This window comes from Coregonus lavaretus (genome assembly GCF_964263955.1).
Source record: "Coregonus lavaretus genome assembly, chromosome: 3".
NCBI lineage: Eukaryota > Metazoa > Chordata > Actinopteri > Salmoniformes > Salmonidae > Coregonus > Coregonus lavaretus.
Genome location: NC_139990.1, coordinates 3,688,521 through 3,707,384, shown reverse-complemented (window position 1 = coordinate 3,707,384; position 18,864 = coordinate 3,688,521). Strand labels below are relative to the sequence as shown.

The following is an 18,864-nucleotide window of genomic DNA, read 5'->3' as shown; positions in this document are numbered from 1 at the left end:
CTACGGAGCTGTGAGGGGAACTGTACCTCCTTACCTTCAGGCTGTGATCAGACCCTACACCCAAACGAGGGCATTGCGTTCATCCACCTCTGGCCTGCTAGCTCCCCTACCTCTACGGAAGCACAGTTCCCGCTCAGCCCAGTCAAAGCTATTCGCTGCTCTGCCACCCCAATGGTGGAACAAGCTCCCCCACGACGCCAGGACAGCGGAGTCACTGACCACCTTCCGGAGACACTTGAAACCCTACCTCTTTAAGGAATACCTGGAATAGTATAACAGTAATCCTTCTAACCCCCCCCCCATTACAAAAAAAAAGGAGTGGTTGTCCCACTGGCTATCCTAAGTTGAATGACTTAAATGTAAATGTACAATTTAGCAGACGCTCTTATCCAGAGGGACTTACAGTTAGTGAGTGCATACATTTTTTTTAACATACTGGCCCCCCGTGGGAATCGAACCCACAACCCTGGCGTTGCAAGCACCATGCTCTACCAACTGAGCTACACGGGGCCCCTACCTTGTCACAACACAACTGATTGTCTCAAAGGCATTAAGAAGGAAATAAATTCCACAAATTAACTTTTAAGAAGGCACACCTGTTAATTGAAATTCATTCCTGGTGACTTCCTCATGAAGCTGGTTGAGAGAACGCCAAGACTGTGCAAAGCTGTCATCAAGGCAAAGGGTGGCTATTCGAAGAATCTCAAATATAAAATATATTTTGATTTGTTTAACACTTTTTTGGTTACTACATGATTCCATGTGTTATTTCATAGTTTTGATGTCCTCACTATTATTCTACAATGTAAAAAATTGTAAACATAAAGAAAAACCCTTGAATGAGTAGGTGTCCAAACTGTTGACTGGTAGTGTATATTTTTTTATATATGACAATGACAAGTTAGTTGTACAACTTAGAGAGTAAAAGCTGCTCCTTGGCTACTGAGAATTGCACAATTATTGTGGCTAACAATGGAAAAAGGCTGTCAAGTTCCACATAGACTGTGTTGGCATGGCGGTGTTACACACGAATTCATTCATAGTTGCTTACACAGCCACACACCCCTTTTCACACACCCCCTTTTCTCATAACAATGCTGTAGCTAACGTTAGCTAGTTTCAATGTGGTGTTTGCATGTTTTTTTTTTTTTTTTTTACACACATACAGCTACATAATGTCTACACACACAGTTAACCAAATGAAGTAGTTAGTTGCAGACAGGCGGCTTACTAACATAGCTAACTAACATTTTTAGCTATTGATAATTGACACCCAGTAACAGCTGACGCGTGGACTGACAAAACCATCCGCACGAAGCTCCCCCGGCCCTTGGCCTTGCTGACTTTTGCTGATTAATCGTTTTACCAAATTAGCTAAACTGTCTAGTTAGTTATCTGGACACAGAGTTAGTTACTCGTACAAATCTGGTTAGGAAGTTAGATAACTAGTTAGTTCACCGTTGTGTTTTATCATAACTAACGTTAGCTAGCTATAAATTATGTCCCGCTAACTAGTTAACACCAAATATGAAATGTGAAACCATATTGATTGGCAATAAGCAACTGTCTATAACGCGAACCAAGTCTAAATTAACTTATACGAAGGTGTCCATCAGTTAGCTAGCAGGTTAGTTAGCATTAGCAGCTAGCAAGCTAGTTAACTCACTGGGCTCCAGCAGATCAGAGGATCGGTTTCCGGATCCCCAACAAGAGTCCAAAGTTTCGTAAGAAATGCAGGGACGTTACTGCCACTGACCACGACCCCACCAGACCCACCACCGTGAAACTCCATATCAACGAAATAGAATCACTGCAAAAGTTAATCAACTCCCAAAACAACACACGGGGGGAGGGAACTCCAGAGAAAAACAAATCCAAAACAAGCACAATGCTCTTGACTGTTCGGTCTTTGCTCGAACAACTCTGTAATTATGTATGGCAGTATTCGCCTAAACGAATATTTTTCAAAAACTAATTAATATATGACTTATAATTGACAAACTATTACGAGTGAAAATTTCCAGCAAATCGATATAGCTACAAAGTGCGTAGAGAAAGGCCATTGCACAGGCGCATGGTGGTCGCCATTTTGTGACATCATCATGGGGTAGAAAAAAATATCCATAAAACTAAAACGTCATGAATTGAATGTCAAAATAGTACATAGTTAACTTATAGTATTTATATAATAATATAGCACAAGATGCGATGATAAAATATAAAATACACCAAGACTCACTTTGAACTCAATTAACAATTTGTAACACATTTAGGCTTTATGTTGGTATCTGAAATTAGCCCACCCAACTACCTCATCCCTATATTGTTATTTATTTTGCTCTTTTGCACCCCAGTATCTCTATTTGCACATAATCTCTTGCACATCTAGCATTCCAGTGTTAATACTATTGTAATTATTCTGCACTATAGCCTATTTATTGCCTTACCTCCATAACTTGCTACATTTGCACACACTGTATATATATTTTCTGTTGTATTTCTGACTTTATGTTTTTTTTTACCCCATATGTAACTCTGTGTTGTTTTTATTGCACTACTTTGCTTTATCTTGGCCAGGTCGCAGTTGTAAATGAGAACCTGTTCTCAACTGGCTTACCTGGTTAAATAAAGGTGAAATAAAATATATAAAAAAATGTACAAGAAAGTCATATCATATATGTTTGTAATCGTTCTCGAAAATCGCAAGACCTTCAACTTTCAACTTTGACCTCGTACCGGAATCCCACATGGTTGGCTGTTGATGTCCAAGAAGCATGCCTACAGTAAATCTTGAATCACAGAAAAACGGCACCATGAGTAAAGCGAAAGAAAAGAGTGCGAAGAAAAGAGTTGTTGAAGAGGACGATGACCAGGTACGAAAGTATTTCTGAAATGTATATTCGGTAAAAGGGTAACGTTAGCTAAAACATGTAATTGTTGCTAACCTGCTAGCTAGGCTAGCACGTTGGCTATGCAGGAAAATGTGGATGTGCAGGCTCAAACACTGCCGTTTTTTCTAACTAACTTTTTTGTCTTAATCACATAGTCCCCTGATGTATTTGCTAATAAAATAAGTAAGGATGTTTTTGTATAAACAGTGACTAGCTAATTGTCTGTCTCACCTTGATCAGCTAGCAAGCATCCTTGTACTATTGCCAGTGGCTCACTTGGGTCAGGTAACTTGCTAACGTTCGAAGATTCTATATTCATTTTGTATCAGTTTCAGTGCTAACTCATTCATGTTTGCCCATCTATTCAAATCTGTATGTCTCTGTTTTTCTGTCTCTACTATTTCAGCTTCCCATATTTGACAAAGATGTCACTGAGAAGAAGGCTGGGGAGGAGGAAGATGCAGACCTCTCAGATAGCGAGGAGAGTGTGTTCTCAGGACTGGAAGACTCTGGGAGTGACAGCCAAGATGAAGAAGAGAATGCTGAAGAAGGGGATGATGAAGATGATGATGATGATGATGATGATGCTGCTGTCATTCTAGATGAGAATCTGAAGAACAGTAGTGGTGTTGAAACATCTGCTGGACCGCCTGCTACAGATGAGAATAAACCTATGGTGAATATGGGAGTCTATTTCTTTTACAGAAGCAATATAGTATGTTCCTGAGTTTTTCCTTCCTGAGTTTTTCCTGACCACGTGACCTCGCCAGGAAAAACTCTAGGCTAGTTAAAGGCAGTTTGAGTGCAAACGTTTTGACCCAAAGGTCTTGACTTTGTCAGACCTTGCACTCAATAAACTGCGGTAGCATTTAACAGTGTGCAGAAATCTATTTTATTTTGTGATGGCTGCTCCTTACTCAACAAGGTGACATATTTGTGTGTTTGCAAAATACAGCTACTCTGAACAACAATATAAACGCAACAAGTGTTGGTCCCATGTTTCATGAGCTGAAGTAAAGATCCCAGAAATGTTCCATTCGCACAAAAAGCTTATTTCTCTCAAATGTTGTGCTCAAATTTGTTTACATCCCTCTTAGTGAGCATTTCTCCTTTGCCAAGATAATCCATCCACCTGACCGGTGTGGCATATCAAGAAGATAATTAAACAGCGTGATCATTACACAGGTGCACCTTGTGCTGGGGACACTAAAAGGTGACTCTAAAATGTGCAGTCTTGTCACACAACACAATGCCATAGATGTCTCAAGTTTTGAGGGAGTGCAATTGGCATGCGGAGTCCAGGATGTTGCCAGATAATTGAATGTTCATTTCTCTACCGTAAGCCACCTCCAACGTCGTTTTAGAGAATTTGGTAGTACATCCAACTGGCCTCACAACCGCAGACCATGTGTAACCACGCCAGCCCAGGACCTCTACATCCGGCTTCTTCACCTGCGGGATCATCTGAAACCAGCCACCCGGACAGCTGATGCAACTGTGGGTTTGCACAACCAAAGAATTTCTGCACAAACTGTCAGAAACCGTCTCAAGGAAGCTCATCTGCGTGCTTGTCATCCTCACCAGGGTCGTAACCAAATGCTCACCTTCGATGGCCACTGTCATGCTGGAGTAGTGTGCTCTTCACGGATGAATCCCAGTTTCAACTGTACCGGGCAGATGTATGGTGTTGTGTGGGTGAGCGGTTTGCTGATGTCAACGTTGTGAACAGAGTGCCTCATGGTGGGGTTATGGTATGGGCAGGCATAAGCTACGGACAATTGCATTTTATCGATGACAATTCGAATGCACAGAAATACAGTGACAAGATCCTGAGGCCCATTGTTGTGCCATTCATCCGCTGCCATCACCTCATATTTCAGCTTGATAATGCACAACCCCATGTCGCAAGGATCTGTACACAGCTCCTGGAAGCTGAAAATGTCCCAGTTCTTCCATGGCCTGCATAGTCACCTATTGAGCATGTTTGGGATGCTCTGGATCGACGTGTACGACAGCGTGTTCCAGTTCCCGCCAATATCCAGCAATTTCGCACAGCCATTGAAGAGGAGTGGGACAACATTCCACAGGCCACAATCAACAGCCTGATCAACTCTATGCGAAGGGGATGTTGCGCTGCATGAGGCAAATGGTGGTCACACCAGATACTGACTAGTTTTCTGATCCACGTCCCTACTTTTTTTTTTAAGGTATCTGTGACCAACCGATGCATATTTTTTATTTATTTTATTTAAAATAAATAAATAAATTGGTCATTTAGCAGACGCTCTTATCCAGAGCGACTTACAGGAGCAATTTAGGGTTAAGTGCCTTGCTCAAGGGCACATCGACAGATTTTTCACCTAGTCGGCTCGGGGATTAGAACCAGCGACCTTTCGGTTACTGGCACAACGCTCTTACCCACTAAGCTACCTGCCGCCTTTAACCTTTATTTAACTAGGCAAGTCAGTTAAGAACAAATTCTTATTTACAATGACTGCCTACACCGGCCAAACCCGGACGACGCTGGGCCAATTGTGCGCCGCCCTATGAGTCGTGAAATCCATAGATTAGGGCCTAATTTATTTATTTCAATCGACTGATTTCCTTATATGAACTAACTTCCTTATGAACTAACTAACGCATGTTGTGTTTATATTTTTGTTCAGTGTATACATTCTTTATCATAGCAGTGAACAGCTATTAAGTCATTGCAGTGTTGGTGGATGGGTGAAGTGAGTGGTGTGATTACTAGATGGGTAATATCAGAATGCTGGTTTGCAAATTCAGTGTTTTCTCTCTGAGTGCTCAGAGCACACTGGCCAAAGTGGTGGAAGTGTTCTGATTTCTCAAATGTAAGGAAGAAGCACTACTTTAACATGCTATGCTATTTCCTTAAATCAGCTTCTCTTAAAGTATGGGTCACGGACATGTTAATGGTGGGTCGCGACATGTCAGAGTAAAATTTGAATATTATTATTTTTTTGGGAATCTGTCTGGGTTTTAACTCCCTGTTGAGAGTTAGAATAGTAGAATACCCAAGGTGCAATTTAGAAGTTTGGTTGTGCATCAGCAGTTTTTCTCTTATGTCAGTCACTGATAGTCACTCAATTAGCCTTGCCAGCTATCTAAGCTTGTAGTAATCATGTTTGAATACTGACCGGGCACGCAGGGCACATGCCACTCTCACTCAGATATCATATTAACATGACATAAGTCATGGCAACATTTGTAGAATTGCAGGAAATTAGCTTAAAAACCGCAAAGATTTCTCTGCGCCCCATGCCAAAATGTGTAGCGTTGCAGAAGACTTGCTTTAAAAATGGCATTCTCTATAACCCATGGCAAAATGTGTAGAATTGCAGGAAATTAAATAAAACTTAAATGTTTCCCTCTGCAATCAAGAGGGGGGCTACTATTATGTTTTGCTCGCGAGGTGGGATCGCCCCCCCCCCAACTAAATCTCGCTTAGGGCCCCAAAAGGGGGCACGTTTTCATTAGCTTGGGTCCCAGGAAACACAGAATTTCTCATTTGGGTCCAAGGCTGAAAAAGTACCTCTGCTTTAAATGAATGGGGGGGGCAACTCTCCGTTACTTGAGTTTTCCTGTTATTAAGGAATGATAGCCGGTTCATTAGACCCTCAAGCGACTGACATTTTCCCCCAAGGCATACATATCTTTGTCTGATAAATCCATGTGGATATAAAATGCTAGAAATACATTCAGGTAATTTTGACCCACTGTCAAAACCACCCTTGGCAAATGTATTAAAAATACAAAACTGAAATCACATTTACATAAGTATTCAGACCCTTTACTCAGTACTTTGTTGAAGCACCTTTTGGCAGCGATTATAGTCTCGCGTATTCTTGGGTATGACGCTACAAGCTTGGCACACCTGTATTTGGGGAGTTTCTCCCATTCTTCTCTGCAGATCCTCTCAAGCTCTGTCAGGTTGGATGGGGAGCGTCGCTGCACAGCTATTTTCAGGTCTCTTCAGAGATGTTCGATCAGGTTCAAGTCTGAGCTCTGGCAGGGCCACTCAAGGACAATGAGACTTGTCCCGAAGCCACTCCTGCGTTGTCTTGGCTGTGTGCTAAGGGTCATTGTCCTGTTGGAAGGTGATCCTTTTCCCCAGTCTGAGGTCCTGAGGTTTTCATCAAGGATATCTCTGTACCTTGCACTGTTAATCTTTCCCTCGATCCTGACTAGTCTCCCAGTCCCTGCCACAGAAAAACATCCCCACAGCATGATGCTGCCACCACCATGCTTCACCGTAGGGATGGTATTGGCCAGGTGATGAGCGGTGCCTGGTTTTCTCCAGATGTGACGCTTGGCATTCAGGCCAAATAGTTAAATCTTGGTTTCATCAGACCAGAGAATCTTGTTTTTCATGGTCTGCGAATCCTTTAGGTGCCTTTTGGCAAACTCCAAGCGGGCTGTCATGTGCGTTTTACTGAGGAGTGGCTTCCGTCTGGCCACTCTACAATAAAGGCCTGATTGGTGGAGTGCTGCAGAGATGGTTGTCCTTCTGGAAGGTTCGCCCATCTCCACAGAGGAACTCTGGAGCTCTGTCAGATTGACCATGGGTTCTTGGTCACCTCCCTGACCAAGGCCCTTATCCCCCGATTGCTCCGTTTGGCCGGGTGGCCAGCTCTAGGAAGAGTCTTGGTGGTTCCAAACTTGATGGAGGCCACTGTATTCTTGGGGAACTTCAATGCTGCAGACAGTTTTTGGTACCCTTCCCCAGATCTGTGCCTCGACACAATCCTGTCTCGGAGCTCTACGGACAATTCCTTCGACCTCATGGCTTGGTTTTTGCTCTGACATGCACTGTCAACTGTGGGACCTTATATAGACAGGTGTGTGCCTTTTACAAATCATGTCCAATCAATTGAATTTACCAGAGGTGGACTCCAATCAAGTTGTAGAAACATCTCCAGTATGATCAATGGAAACAGGATGCACTTTAGCTCAATTTCGAGTCTCATAGCAAATGGTCTGAATCCTTATGTAAATAAGGTATTTATTTACATTTCAGTAATTTAGCTCTTATCCAGAGCGACTTAGAGTTAGTGAGTGCATACATTTTCATACTGGTCCCCCGTGGGAATCGAACCCACAACCCTGGCATTGCAAGCGCCATGCTCTACCAACTGAGCTACACGGGAAATTTGCTAAATGTTCTGAAATGTTTTTGCTTTGTCATTATGGGGTATTGTGTGTAGATTGAGAAAAATATATATTTAATCAATTTTAGAATAAAGCTGTAACGTAACTATGTGGAAAAAGTAAAGGGGTCTGAATACTTTCCGAATGCTGTGTGTGTGTACACACAAGTATGTGGACACCCCTTCAAATTAGTGGATTCGGCTATTTCAGCCGCAGCCGTTGCTGAACGGTGAATAAAATCAAGCACACAGTCATGCAATCTCCATAGACAAACATTGGCAGTAGAATGGCCTTAGTGAGGAGCTCAGTGACTTTGAACTTGGCACTGTCAAAGGTTGCCACCTTTCCAACAAGTCACTTCGTCAAATGTCTGCCCTGCTAGAGCTGTAGTGCGTTGTGATTGTGACGTGGAAACGTCTAGGAGCGACAACGGCTCAGCTGCGAAGTGGTAGGCCACACAAGCTCACAGAACGGGGCCACCAAGTGCTTTAGCGCATTCAAATTGTCTGTGCTCGGTTGCAACACTCACTACCGAGTTCCAAACTGCCTCTGGAAGCAACGTCAGTACAAGAACTGTTCGTCGGGAGCTTCATGAAATGGGTTTCCATGGCTGAGCAGCCAAGCGTCTTCTGGAGTGGTTTACAGCTCGCCGCCATTGGACTCTGGAGTGATGCTGAATCACGCTTCACCATCTAGCAGGCCGACGGACTAATCTGGGTTTGGAGGATGCCAGGAGAACGCTACCAGCCCCAATGCATAGTGCCAACTGTAAAGTTTAGTGGGAGGAGGAATAATGGTCTGGGGCTGTTTTTAATAGTTCGGGCTAGGCCCCTTAGTTCCAGTGAAGGGAAATCTTAACGCTACAGCATACAATGACATTCTAGATGATTCTGTGCTTCCAACTTTGTGGCAACAGTTTGGGGAAGGCCCTTTCCTGTTTCAGCATGACAATGCCCCCGTGCACAAAGCAAGGTCCATACAGAAATTGTTTGTTGAGATCGGTGTGGAAGAACTTGACTGGCCTGCACATAGTCTTGACCTCAACCCCATCGAACACCTTTGGGGTGAATTGTAAGACCGACTGCGAGCCAGGCCTAATTGCCCAACATCAGTGCCCAACCTCATTAATGTTCTTGTGGCTGAATGGAAGCAAGTCCCTGCAGCAATGTTCCAACATCTAGTGGAAAGCCTTCCCAGAAGATTGGAGGCTGTTACAGCAGCAAAGGCGGGACCAACTCTACATTCATTTTGGAATGAGATGTTATACGAGCAGGTGTCCACATACTTTTGGTAATGTAGCTCTCTCTCTAGATTGATCTTTTTTTTTTTTTTTACTTCAGGATATAGACATTTTAGTTTTTTTACTAAAATGTGTTGACTGTAATGTGTTTACGTTGGTTATTTGAAGCATAATTTATTTTCTTGTCATCTTTAATAAATAACTTTTTCTCTTGCAATAAAATAGCTTTTCATTATCACCAACTCACACATTTGTCTAGAACTCTAGATCAGTCTAGATAATAATATCCGTCATCCAGTTATACACTAGAGGAAATATCCATCAGCTCGTGTGGATTTCATCGATATTACTCTTTACTACCCCCTAGTGGACATTCTAATAATTACATGCAGGAACAGGCAGGTGACTATTGGTCCATGTCTATTCTCTTGCCAGTCTACAGTAAAGCCTACGTCTGCCTGAGTACCATCTACCCTCCTCTTTCTGACTCCATCTTCACCTGCAGGAAGTCCAGACTCCTCTGTCAAAAGTGGTTTGCAATTAGGCATGCAGCCACGCCGACTATCGGAGGGGAAATGGATGGGGTTAATAGGTAGGGCCAGGTGTCTGGGACTGGGTGGAATATTTGCGGTAATTATCAGCCAATGTTAAGCTCTCTGGTGATGTGTTCAAAAATCTCCAACTGTCATGCAAGGTGGATGGGAATGACGTCAGCTTATCCTCCGAACGCCTTCATTGTCTCTTAATTGTAAAATTGAGACTGGTCACAAAGTTACGTTTATTGTCCACCACGATGAAATCAGGGAGGGGACTGTGGCTCCGTCTCCATTGATTCTTTAGTCACACGCCGATCTCAGACAGCACTGGCCTGATTTTGACAACTTGGGTGAATTATGCGTCTTGCCATTGAGATCAAAGTTACACTAATTGGCCAGATGAAAATACAAGTTTGAAAATACAAACTTTGAAAAGTCATGCCCCTCACCCTGTTTGACCTGAAGTCATGAAATTCAGTACGTAGGTCCCTCTCCTCACAAGGAACACATTTTCCTCTGTGATGGTCCACAGTGATGGATTTTCCGCCGTTTAGAATTTTGTGAAAAACACTTAAAACGCTGGTCTTCTGGCACCGAATGACCGATCTGCACCAAACTTGATATGTGGCATTTAGGTTCAAAGGTCTCAGACTAGTACCTAAAACAACATGGCTGCTATTGACCAATAAACATTCACGTGGGCGTGGTCTGTCAGATGAATGCATATAAATCAAAGATATTCGTATTGTAATGATTTTGTACACCTGTTGCAAACGCTGTCAAGACTCAACATATGCAAGAACATTCATGTCGACCACATGGTGGAGCTATAACGGGTGCATGTTTTATATCTTGATGTCTTTGCCTCAGTGCTGAAATTTTGCACACGTGCTCAGGGATATGAGTCTAGCTAACCCACACGATATTTCAGACACCACTGGCTCGATTTTGACGAAACTTGGGTGAATGATATGTCTTTCCATAGAGATCCGTCAATTACGAAATTACACTGATGGGTACAAGGGGCACTGCGTCATTCGTCGGGGCCAACATGTTTACTGTTGCCTTGTTTTATTTTATTGCTGCAGATTTCAGCACCACTTGCATCACTCAAATCGAACACTGATCTTAAGTTTGGCAATGCCAAGAGACGCAAACAAAGGAGGACAAGAAAGGGTTAAGCAAGAAAATTGGCAAATTTGTGTGTTTATGCTATTGCAAAGGCACACTGGAACAAATTTGAAACCTTTAAATCATTGTCTGGAACTGCTGTGGTCTGGTAGCGGGGGCGGGGGCGGGGGGGGGGGGGGGGGGGGGATCTGGGCCTTCAGCACACCAGGCAGAAGTTAATGTGGCTGCTGGAGGCTTTATGGTCCCTGGGAGAGTCCCCTGGTGCAGCGGCCGGCCGTGGCCAGCTCACTGATCGGGCCAGCTCTGCCGTCGGCCGGCCAGTCGGTCCGCGTTCTCGGCGTGTGAGTGGGTGGGAGATGGAGATAAAATGGGGTTAGAGTGGGGGAGGAAAGGGGAGGAAGGGGGAGGAAAGGGGAGACTAAGACTAGAGGGGGGGGGCTCATCTTACAGTAACCAGGAAGGCTTTGCTCCTAACGCACCCACGCAGGATCTGCGGTCTTCAGAAGCGTCTGGGCCACTTCCACTGTGGGTTACAGCTGTCTCCTCCATCCACCAGCCATTAAAGTGGAGAGGTGGAGGGATGTGAGGTTAGGGGTCAAATTCAGGGTGGACGTGGGGGAATGGTATCCAAGAAAAAAAGACAAAGTGCATCCCCTTTGTTTACTCGATGTAGTCCCTTAATACACTTAACACCTCCCCGCTAATACAACCCCCACCCCCGTTAACTTTTGACAAGTTTCCCTGGGACCTGTGTGAGGGTTGTGTAGCAGAGTTGACCCCAGGATGACCCCTCTCTCTGGACGGAGGTGCTGTAGCAGGCCAAGCCAGGGACAGGGAGCCTAGGTGGGCTTATCGTTTGGGTTTTGCTCACAATTAAGTGGAAGTGTGAACGGGACGTGAATGCCTTCTGATGGATCCATTCGAGCTTCACCCTATAACTCAAAGGATGCAGCATGGTATTGATGAACCTGGGGCCCGCTTGCGTTCGCTTTGGAGCGTTAAAAACAAGTTGTTGCCCTGTGTGTGTGTTTGTGTCTGAACTACAGTGTGTTGGCGTCCACGTGGGTGTGTGCGGCCATCGTGTGTGAATGTGCTCGGAACAGAAAGGCCTGCAGGAGATTCGAGCCAGAGATTATGAATTTGAATGATTTTGTCAATTACCAGCCATAACCCTGGGGTACGCCAACACATTTTGGGTGTCAAGACGTTCATTTGAATGTCCCTACTAAGAGCATTATTTATGGGGGAAAAGAATGTCCTTTTCTTTTGGCTTCTCCTGACTGACTCCATGCAGTGCCTTCCTATCCTCAGCGCCTCTCTCTCGTCGGCGGTTGTGGTCAGATGGGCTCCGGGCCAGGCTCAGCTAGAAGTCCAGCCCACTGCTTGTTTTCAAGCTGCATGATCCACTCTGCGAGCCCTTCTCTTTTGGCTGGTCTGTCGCACATCATCTGGACGTGGTCTCGTACTCTCTCCCTCCACCCCCGCCCTGCAACCTCATCCCTGTAACAGTAAACACATTAGCTTGGTCATCCTCCAACAGACTTGTAGCGTAGCCAGGAAGCCCCACTCTTCTATCCAGTCTTCTATTTTACAAGTGTTGGCTTCCGTGTTGTGGAGTAAACAAGCTTCCGTGTTGTGGAGTAAACAAGCTTCCGTGTTGTGGAGTAAACAAGCTTCCGTGTTGTGGAGTAAACAAGCTTCCGTGTTGTGGAGTAAACAAGCTTCCGTGTTGTGGAGTAAACAAGCTTCCCTCTTGGCTTTCTTAAGCTGCCTCCTACGCAAACCCCACTTCACCTTGTTTGTTCAGTTCAAGAGGAGGCTACAGCAGAGAGAAACTCAGGTCTGACTGAAATCCCCTGGGCGTAAAAATGCATTCAATATTAAAACTGGGCCCAGGCAGCTCTTTCTTGATGGGGATTTAACTAGGCATCCGGGAGGAAGTGTTTCACTTAGAGCTGCAGGCCAAAAGATACCATGACCCACAGAAGGCATAAATCATAGCAGGTTACTCACCTGCCCGTCACTGCCTCTGGGGGAATGAGCATGCAACCTCAAATAACTTCTCTTCCTCCCTCTATCCCTCTATCTCCTTGTCTCAAAGCAGTTCATTCCCCCCTTCCTCCTTCCATGCATCCATCCCGCCCTCCCTTGCGTCCCTCTATCCCCTCGTTCCTTTTAAGAGAGCCTTTGACGGCTCTGCGTCTGTGTGACTGATGGCTCACAGTAAAGCACGTCCAGTGGTGGGTCCCTGGATCCTTTCATCCTCGCTGGCCTTCCACTCACACAGGATGTGCCTTTCGGGTGACTGCTCCTCCATGTGTGTGAATCATGCAAAGGAAGCTGTGTACTGAATGCAATAAATAAATGGGAATCCTAAAACATGGAAACTGTCATCAAGCCATAAAGGACATCAAATGATCAGTCGTCCCTTCAAGCCGGCAGGAAGTTGTATTTCCTAAAACTGCTTTTATTTTACTTATTTTAAAGGTCTGACAGAGTTGATTGGCTGTCACGCATCAGTTTTTGTTTTGTTTTGATAATTAGATAATTAGACAAAAAAAGTACCAGAAATTGTTCGCATAGCAACCGGTTGCTATGAACTCTAAATTTAATTCCTTGGTGTCTTGTTTTTCATATTAGCAGCCGGACGAAAAAACTGCATCAAAGCAGAAGAGGAAGATGAAGAAAGACGAAGGAGTCTCTATGAATGACAGAGGAGAGAAGGGACTGACCACCACCTTCCAGGGACTGACCACCACTTTCCAGGGACTGACCACCACCCAGCAGGGGGACGAGTATGAACACGACACCTCCGACGAAGAGGTAAGGTCATTATTTTAACATGGAAATGCTGCTGAGACAAACCTTGCATTTGTCACTATTTGTTTTCTTTCTTTTTGTTTGAGTGGTCATTTGACTAGCACTTCTAGATGTATTTGGATGCCTAACATATTAGGGATTTGGTATGGAAATAAGCTGATAATTTGCCCTCCTAAAGGCCATGAGGTGCTGTTCCTTAACTACCCAGTCCAGAGTTGGTTGGGAGGTTGAAGTAATGTGCTTTATCAGAACCATCGTGTATTAATTGTCCTCAAAGTTTGTACGGCTATTTGGTCCATGACATGACCAGCAACGTATCCTCCAGTGAGAACACACACATACACACACATACACACACATACACACACATACACACACACACACACACATTTTCTAATGGCCTATATTCTAGAAATAAGATGCACTCTGAGGCTCAAACAGAGTGCAAAAGAAAAAGCGACAATTTCATTGATTTGAATGAATAGATTTAGCAGATTGTAGTGAAACACACTAACCACCATGCATTGTTGTAGCGACAGTACAAGGTGACGCGAATCAAAGAATCTGCTCCTGCTGTAGTGCTTCCTATTCCGCTGCTGTTCTGATCCCTGCAGTCTGGTGAACATGTCTTCCCAGTCTGACTGTAGTCAGAGACTCAACAGATTGGCTTCCACTCATTCCTCATAATTGGGTTTGAAAACAGACACACTGTACTTTTTATGGTGTTGCTTTTCAAGTGAGCTCAGAAGCAGTGTATGATGATGGTGATGTATTGGTGTGCTTCATGCCACCGCAACCGAGCAGGAGATATGCAGGACGGAGAGTTTTCGTTATTTGCATGTTGGCCTATTAAAGCGTTATTTTTGTACTCTGCTATTTAATTTACAGGGTCCGTTGAGAAGCGTTGAACCCTGGCGCCCTGTGGTTTAGATAATTTGCCAGGCCATACAACCTAGAAACTGTCGGCCATCCAAAACTGTTTCTGGCAATTGGCTCTGGGATGAGGAATGTGTTGTAGCTAGTGAAGGGGACGTATTGTTCTTGGGAAGGGCTTTGCTTTTAAAAGAGAGGGAGGTGGGTTTAATGCCCTGTGAAATAATATAGGACACAACTGGAATCAAAACTGCTTACTTGATTTAGCTTATAAAGAGACTTCAGCAGAGCTTTGAATAGCTGAGGGGTTTTTAAGAGACCCGGGGCTTGTTTAAACAGAGGTGTTTCAGATTCAAGTCACTTCGTCCATAGTGGGGGCATCCATGTGTGCGAGCCAGAGCCCACAGGTGTCTATGACAGATATAGCCCCTGGTTCACCCCAGACTTGACTGCCCTTGACCAGCACAAAAACATCCTGTGGCGTACGGCATTAGCATCGAACAGCCCCCGCGATATGCAACTTTTCAGGGAATTCAGGAAACAATATACACAATCAGTTAGGAAAGCAAAGGCTAACTTTTTCAAACAGAAATTTGCATCCTGTAGCACTAACTCCAAAACGTTTTGGGACACTAAAGTCCATGGAGAATAAGAGCACCTCCTCCCAGCTGCCCACTGCACTGAGGCTAGGAAACACTGTCACTACCGATTTTAAATCTACGATAATCGAAAATTTCAACAAGCATTTTGCTACGGCTGGCCATGCTTTCCACCTGTCTACCCCTACCCAGACCACCAGCTCTGCACCCTCCGCTGCAACTTGCCCATGCCCCCCCCCCTAGGCAAATCCCAGCCTTATCTTAGCTCATTGGTCACCATAGCAACACCCACCCGTAGTATGTGTTCCAGCAGGTATATCTCACGGGTCATCCCCAAAGCCAACACCTCCTTTGGCCGCCATTCCTTCCAGTTCTCTGCTGCAAATGACTGGAACGAACTGCAAAAATCTCTGAAGCTGGAGACGCTTATCTCCCTCACTATCTTTAAGCATCACTTGTCAGAGCAGCTTACCGATCACTGCACCTGTACACAGCCCATCTGTAATTAGCCCACCCAACTACCTCATCCCCATATTGTTATTTACATTGTTATTTATTTTGCTCATTTGCACCCCAGTATCTCTATTTGCACATCATCTTCTGCACATCTATCACTCCAGTGTTAATACTAAATTATAATTGTAATTATTTTGCACTATGGCCTATTTATTGGGGTGGGGGGGGGGGGGATAAAAGAGTGACGGGTTTAGAGAGGAAGAGTGAACGGGAGAGGAGATGAAGAGTAGAGAGAGACTAATGGGTGGAGGGAGTCAAGTAGAGGTGTTCCAGAGAGCAGCTCCCGAAGGGGCCTCTACCTGATCTTCATCCTTCCACTACCTACTCAGTCTAACAATACTCCTCTATGGAGAGATGGAATGAGTCTTTTCATTCTTTATCCTCTTGTTTCATTGAAGCAGATATTCTGTGTGTGTGTGTGTGTGTCCAAACTTAAGATTCCCCTTATTTAAGGATCTACTGTCTTCAACCCTTGTTAGAGTTAAAGGTTTATGGACCGTCCGACGAGAAGACAGAGGAAATGGAAAAAATCACTGGTTCCATCTTGTCATTCCGATCATTTCCCCCAGCAGCATCCTAAGACTGTCTAACCCTTGACTAGCCTATATAATCCTTGGTCTGGTCTGCGCTAGTCTGTGTGGTCACTGTGTTGCTGCTGTCCCGCATGAGTGGAACCACGGTGGTCCTGGCCCATTTGGCCTGTGTTAAGTTAGCCCCCTGCCTGCGAACAGCAGATGGGGTTCCCCGTCAGGCCTCACCTCTGTCCCGTCACAGGCAGCCCTCCGTCGGCACACAAGTTATCTACAAATAAACCGGCGGATGGTCAAAAACCTGGCTTGTTTCTTCTTCTTCTCCTTCCTTTCCTCCTTTGTAATAAAGGGCTATTTCCTGTTTCGCGGAGTGAAGCGCCTGTCCGAGGCCTCCTCGCCAGCAGGAAGGGGCTTTTTCCCCCGCAATGACTTTTCCATGTGCTCTGTGAGATGGGTGGGGGGGGGGGGAAAGAGACTTGGCTCCTGACTACGCCTCCTTCTTCCTGCCTCTGCACAGCTACTGCTCAACGGGACCTGTGCACAATGCAGGAGAACTCAGTTCGGTAGCACACTAGGAAGGGTGCGAATGAGTGGGGGACGGGGAGCTTAAGGGGAAACGCTCAATTGGGAGATTGGCAATCAGAACAGGGTTGGCAGGGCTGTCGAAGCTCTTAACAGGCTGGGAGTGTGAGCGAGTGTGTGCCCCCCGCCTTGTGGCTGTGGTCACTGCGTACTAGGCTTGTGCGGTATCCAGATTTTCATACCGACCTTATGCCATACCGGGATATTAGGTAATACTGGCACTGAACACAAGGGACGCTGTTTTCAAACCCCACTAATACTCTGTAATTCGAAGGTTAGCAGTGCTAATAAGTACATGTGAAATCCCATAGAGAATGCTAACTAAATGTTAATGAGTGCATTGCGAACATTTTATATAGTCTCTGACCTAAACTATACAAGTGACTAAAAAAATGCTACCTACAGTTTGCTGCACGCACAAGCTAAATATTAGACAGCAAGGCTCTTGATCCAGGAGGGGATTCTCTGCTGTTACCAAGCGAATGCTTGATTTTTGGAAGAAACTAGAAACGAAATTAGCGAACCAAATGCACAACCGCAGAGCATTTAGCACATTTTAGATATCTAGCTGGCAAACATTTAGTTGTGAATTCCATACTGTAATTAGAGCATGACAGTGAGTGACTCACAAGGCTCCGGTCTCTCGTCGTTGTCTGCTTGTAAACAAACACCACGTGACTGGGGACTACCGGTAAGCTTCTTAATGAAAAATGATGCTTAATGAAAATGTGCTCACAGTTTAGCCTCCCGGTTGGTTGTTCTTGTGGCTGTGCTCTCACAGTTTAGCCTCCCGGTTGGTTGTTATTGTGGCTGTGCTCTCACAGCTTAGCCTCCCGGTTGGTTGTTATTGTGGCTGTGCTCTCACAGTTTAGCCTCCCGGTTGGTTGTTCTTGTGGCTTTGCTCTCACAGTTTAGCCTCCCGGTTGGTTGTTCTTGTGGCTTTGCTCTCACAGTTTAGCCTCCCGGTTGGTTGTTCTTGTGGCTTTTGCTCTCACAGTTTAGCCTCCCGGTTGGTTGTTCTTGTGGCTTTGCTCTCACAGTTTAGCCTCCCGGTTGGTTGTTCTTGTGGCTTTGCTCTCACAGTTTAGCCTCCCGGTTGGTTGTTCTTGTGGCTTTGCTCTCACAGTTTAGCCTCCCGGTTGGTTGTTCTTGTGGCTTTGCTCTCACAGCCTTAGCCTCCCGGTTTGGTTGTTCTTGTGGCTGTGCTCTCACAGTTTAGCCTCCCGGTTGGTTGTTATTGTGGCTGTGCTCTCACAGTTTAGCCTCCGGTTGGTTGTTCTTGTGGCTTTGCTCTCACAGTTTAGCCTCCCGGTTGGTTGTTTCTTGTGGCTTTGCTCTCACAGCTTAGCCCTCCCGGTTGGTTGTTCTTGTGGCTTTGCTCTCACAGCTTAGCCTCCCGGTTGGTTGTTCTTGTGGCTTTGCTCTCACAGTTTAGCCTCCCGGTTGGTTGTTCTTGTGGCTTTGCTCTCACAGCTTAGCCTCCCGGTTGGTTGTTCTTGTGGCTTTGCTCTCACAGCTTAGCCTCCCGGTTGGTTGTTCTTGTGGCTTTGCTCTCACAGTTTAGCCTCCCGGTTGGTTGTTCTTGTGGCCTGTGCTCACAGCGTAGCCTCCCAGTTAGCTGTTCTTGTTAAGCTCGGCACGGGAAGTTAGAGCGCTTTTGGACAACAAGGCACTCACCCGTGAATTTGATGGACCACAGACAAACCTAATATGTCTGGGTCCTTCGGCAGTCACTTGGACGGCTCTCTTGAAGGATGCATTGATATTTAGGACATCCATGATGTAGGCCCCCACCTCTACACTCCCCATCCCAGATCCTGTCTACTTAGTCTGGGTATCCCTGCCAAGCCGCCCCTATGATGAAAACCCAGCTCTGGGTGTTGGTCCAGCGTGGTGGGCCTCTTGCATACCTGAGCTCTTTTGTTGTGCTAGTAGTAGACATGATGAAATCAGTATGTTTTTTGTTTCTCTCTCAGC

General features: G+C 45.2%; 2 protein-coding genes across 7 annotated transcripts in view; one reads left to right on the top strand and one right to left on the bottom strand.

Moving 5' to 3' along the window:
• The window catches only part of LOC311115970 (heat shock factor protein 1-like), a 29,410-nt gene extending 27,348 nt beyond the window's left edge, over positions 1–2,062 (bottom strand). For all 4 annotated transcript variants that reach the window (XM_084157361.1, XM_084157362.1, XM_084157363.1 and 1 more), the window contains exon 1: positions 1,667–2,062. In XM_084157361.1, the coding sequence (XP_084013487.1) occupies positions 1,667–1,792 (126 nt within the window). In that variant the 5' untranslated portion in view covers positions 1,793–2,062. The remainder of the gene's footprint in view (positions 1–1,666) is intronic.
• Positions 2,063–2,742: 680 nt separating this feature from the next.
• LOC311121208 (ribosome biogenesis protein bop1-like) overlaps positions 2,743–18,864 on the top strand; it is a 91,543-nt gene continuing 75,421 nt past the window's right edge. For 2 of the 3 annotated variants that reach the window (XM_084157934.1, XM_084157933.1), the window contains exons 1-3: positions 2,743–2,873; positions 3,298–3,567; positions 13,608–13,790. In XM_084157934.1, coding sequence (XP_084014060.1) covers positions 2,775–2,873; positions 3,298–3,567; positions 13,608–13,790 — 552 coding nt within the window. In that variant the 5' untranslated portion in view covers positions 2,743–2,774. The remainder of the gene's footprint in view (positions 2,874–3,297; positions 3,568–13,607; positions 13,791–18,864) is intronic. The other variant, XM_084157935.1, reaches the window with a different exon arrangement.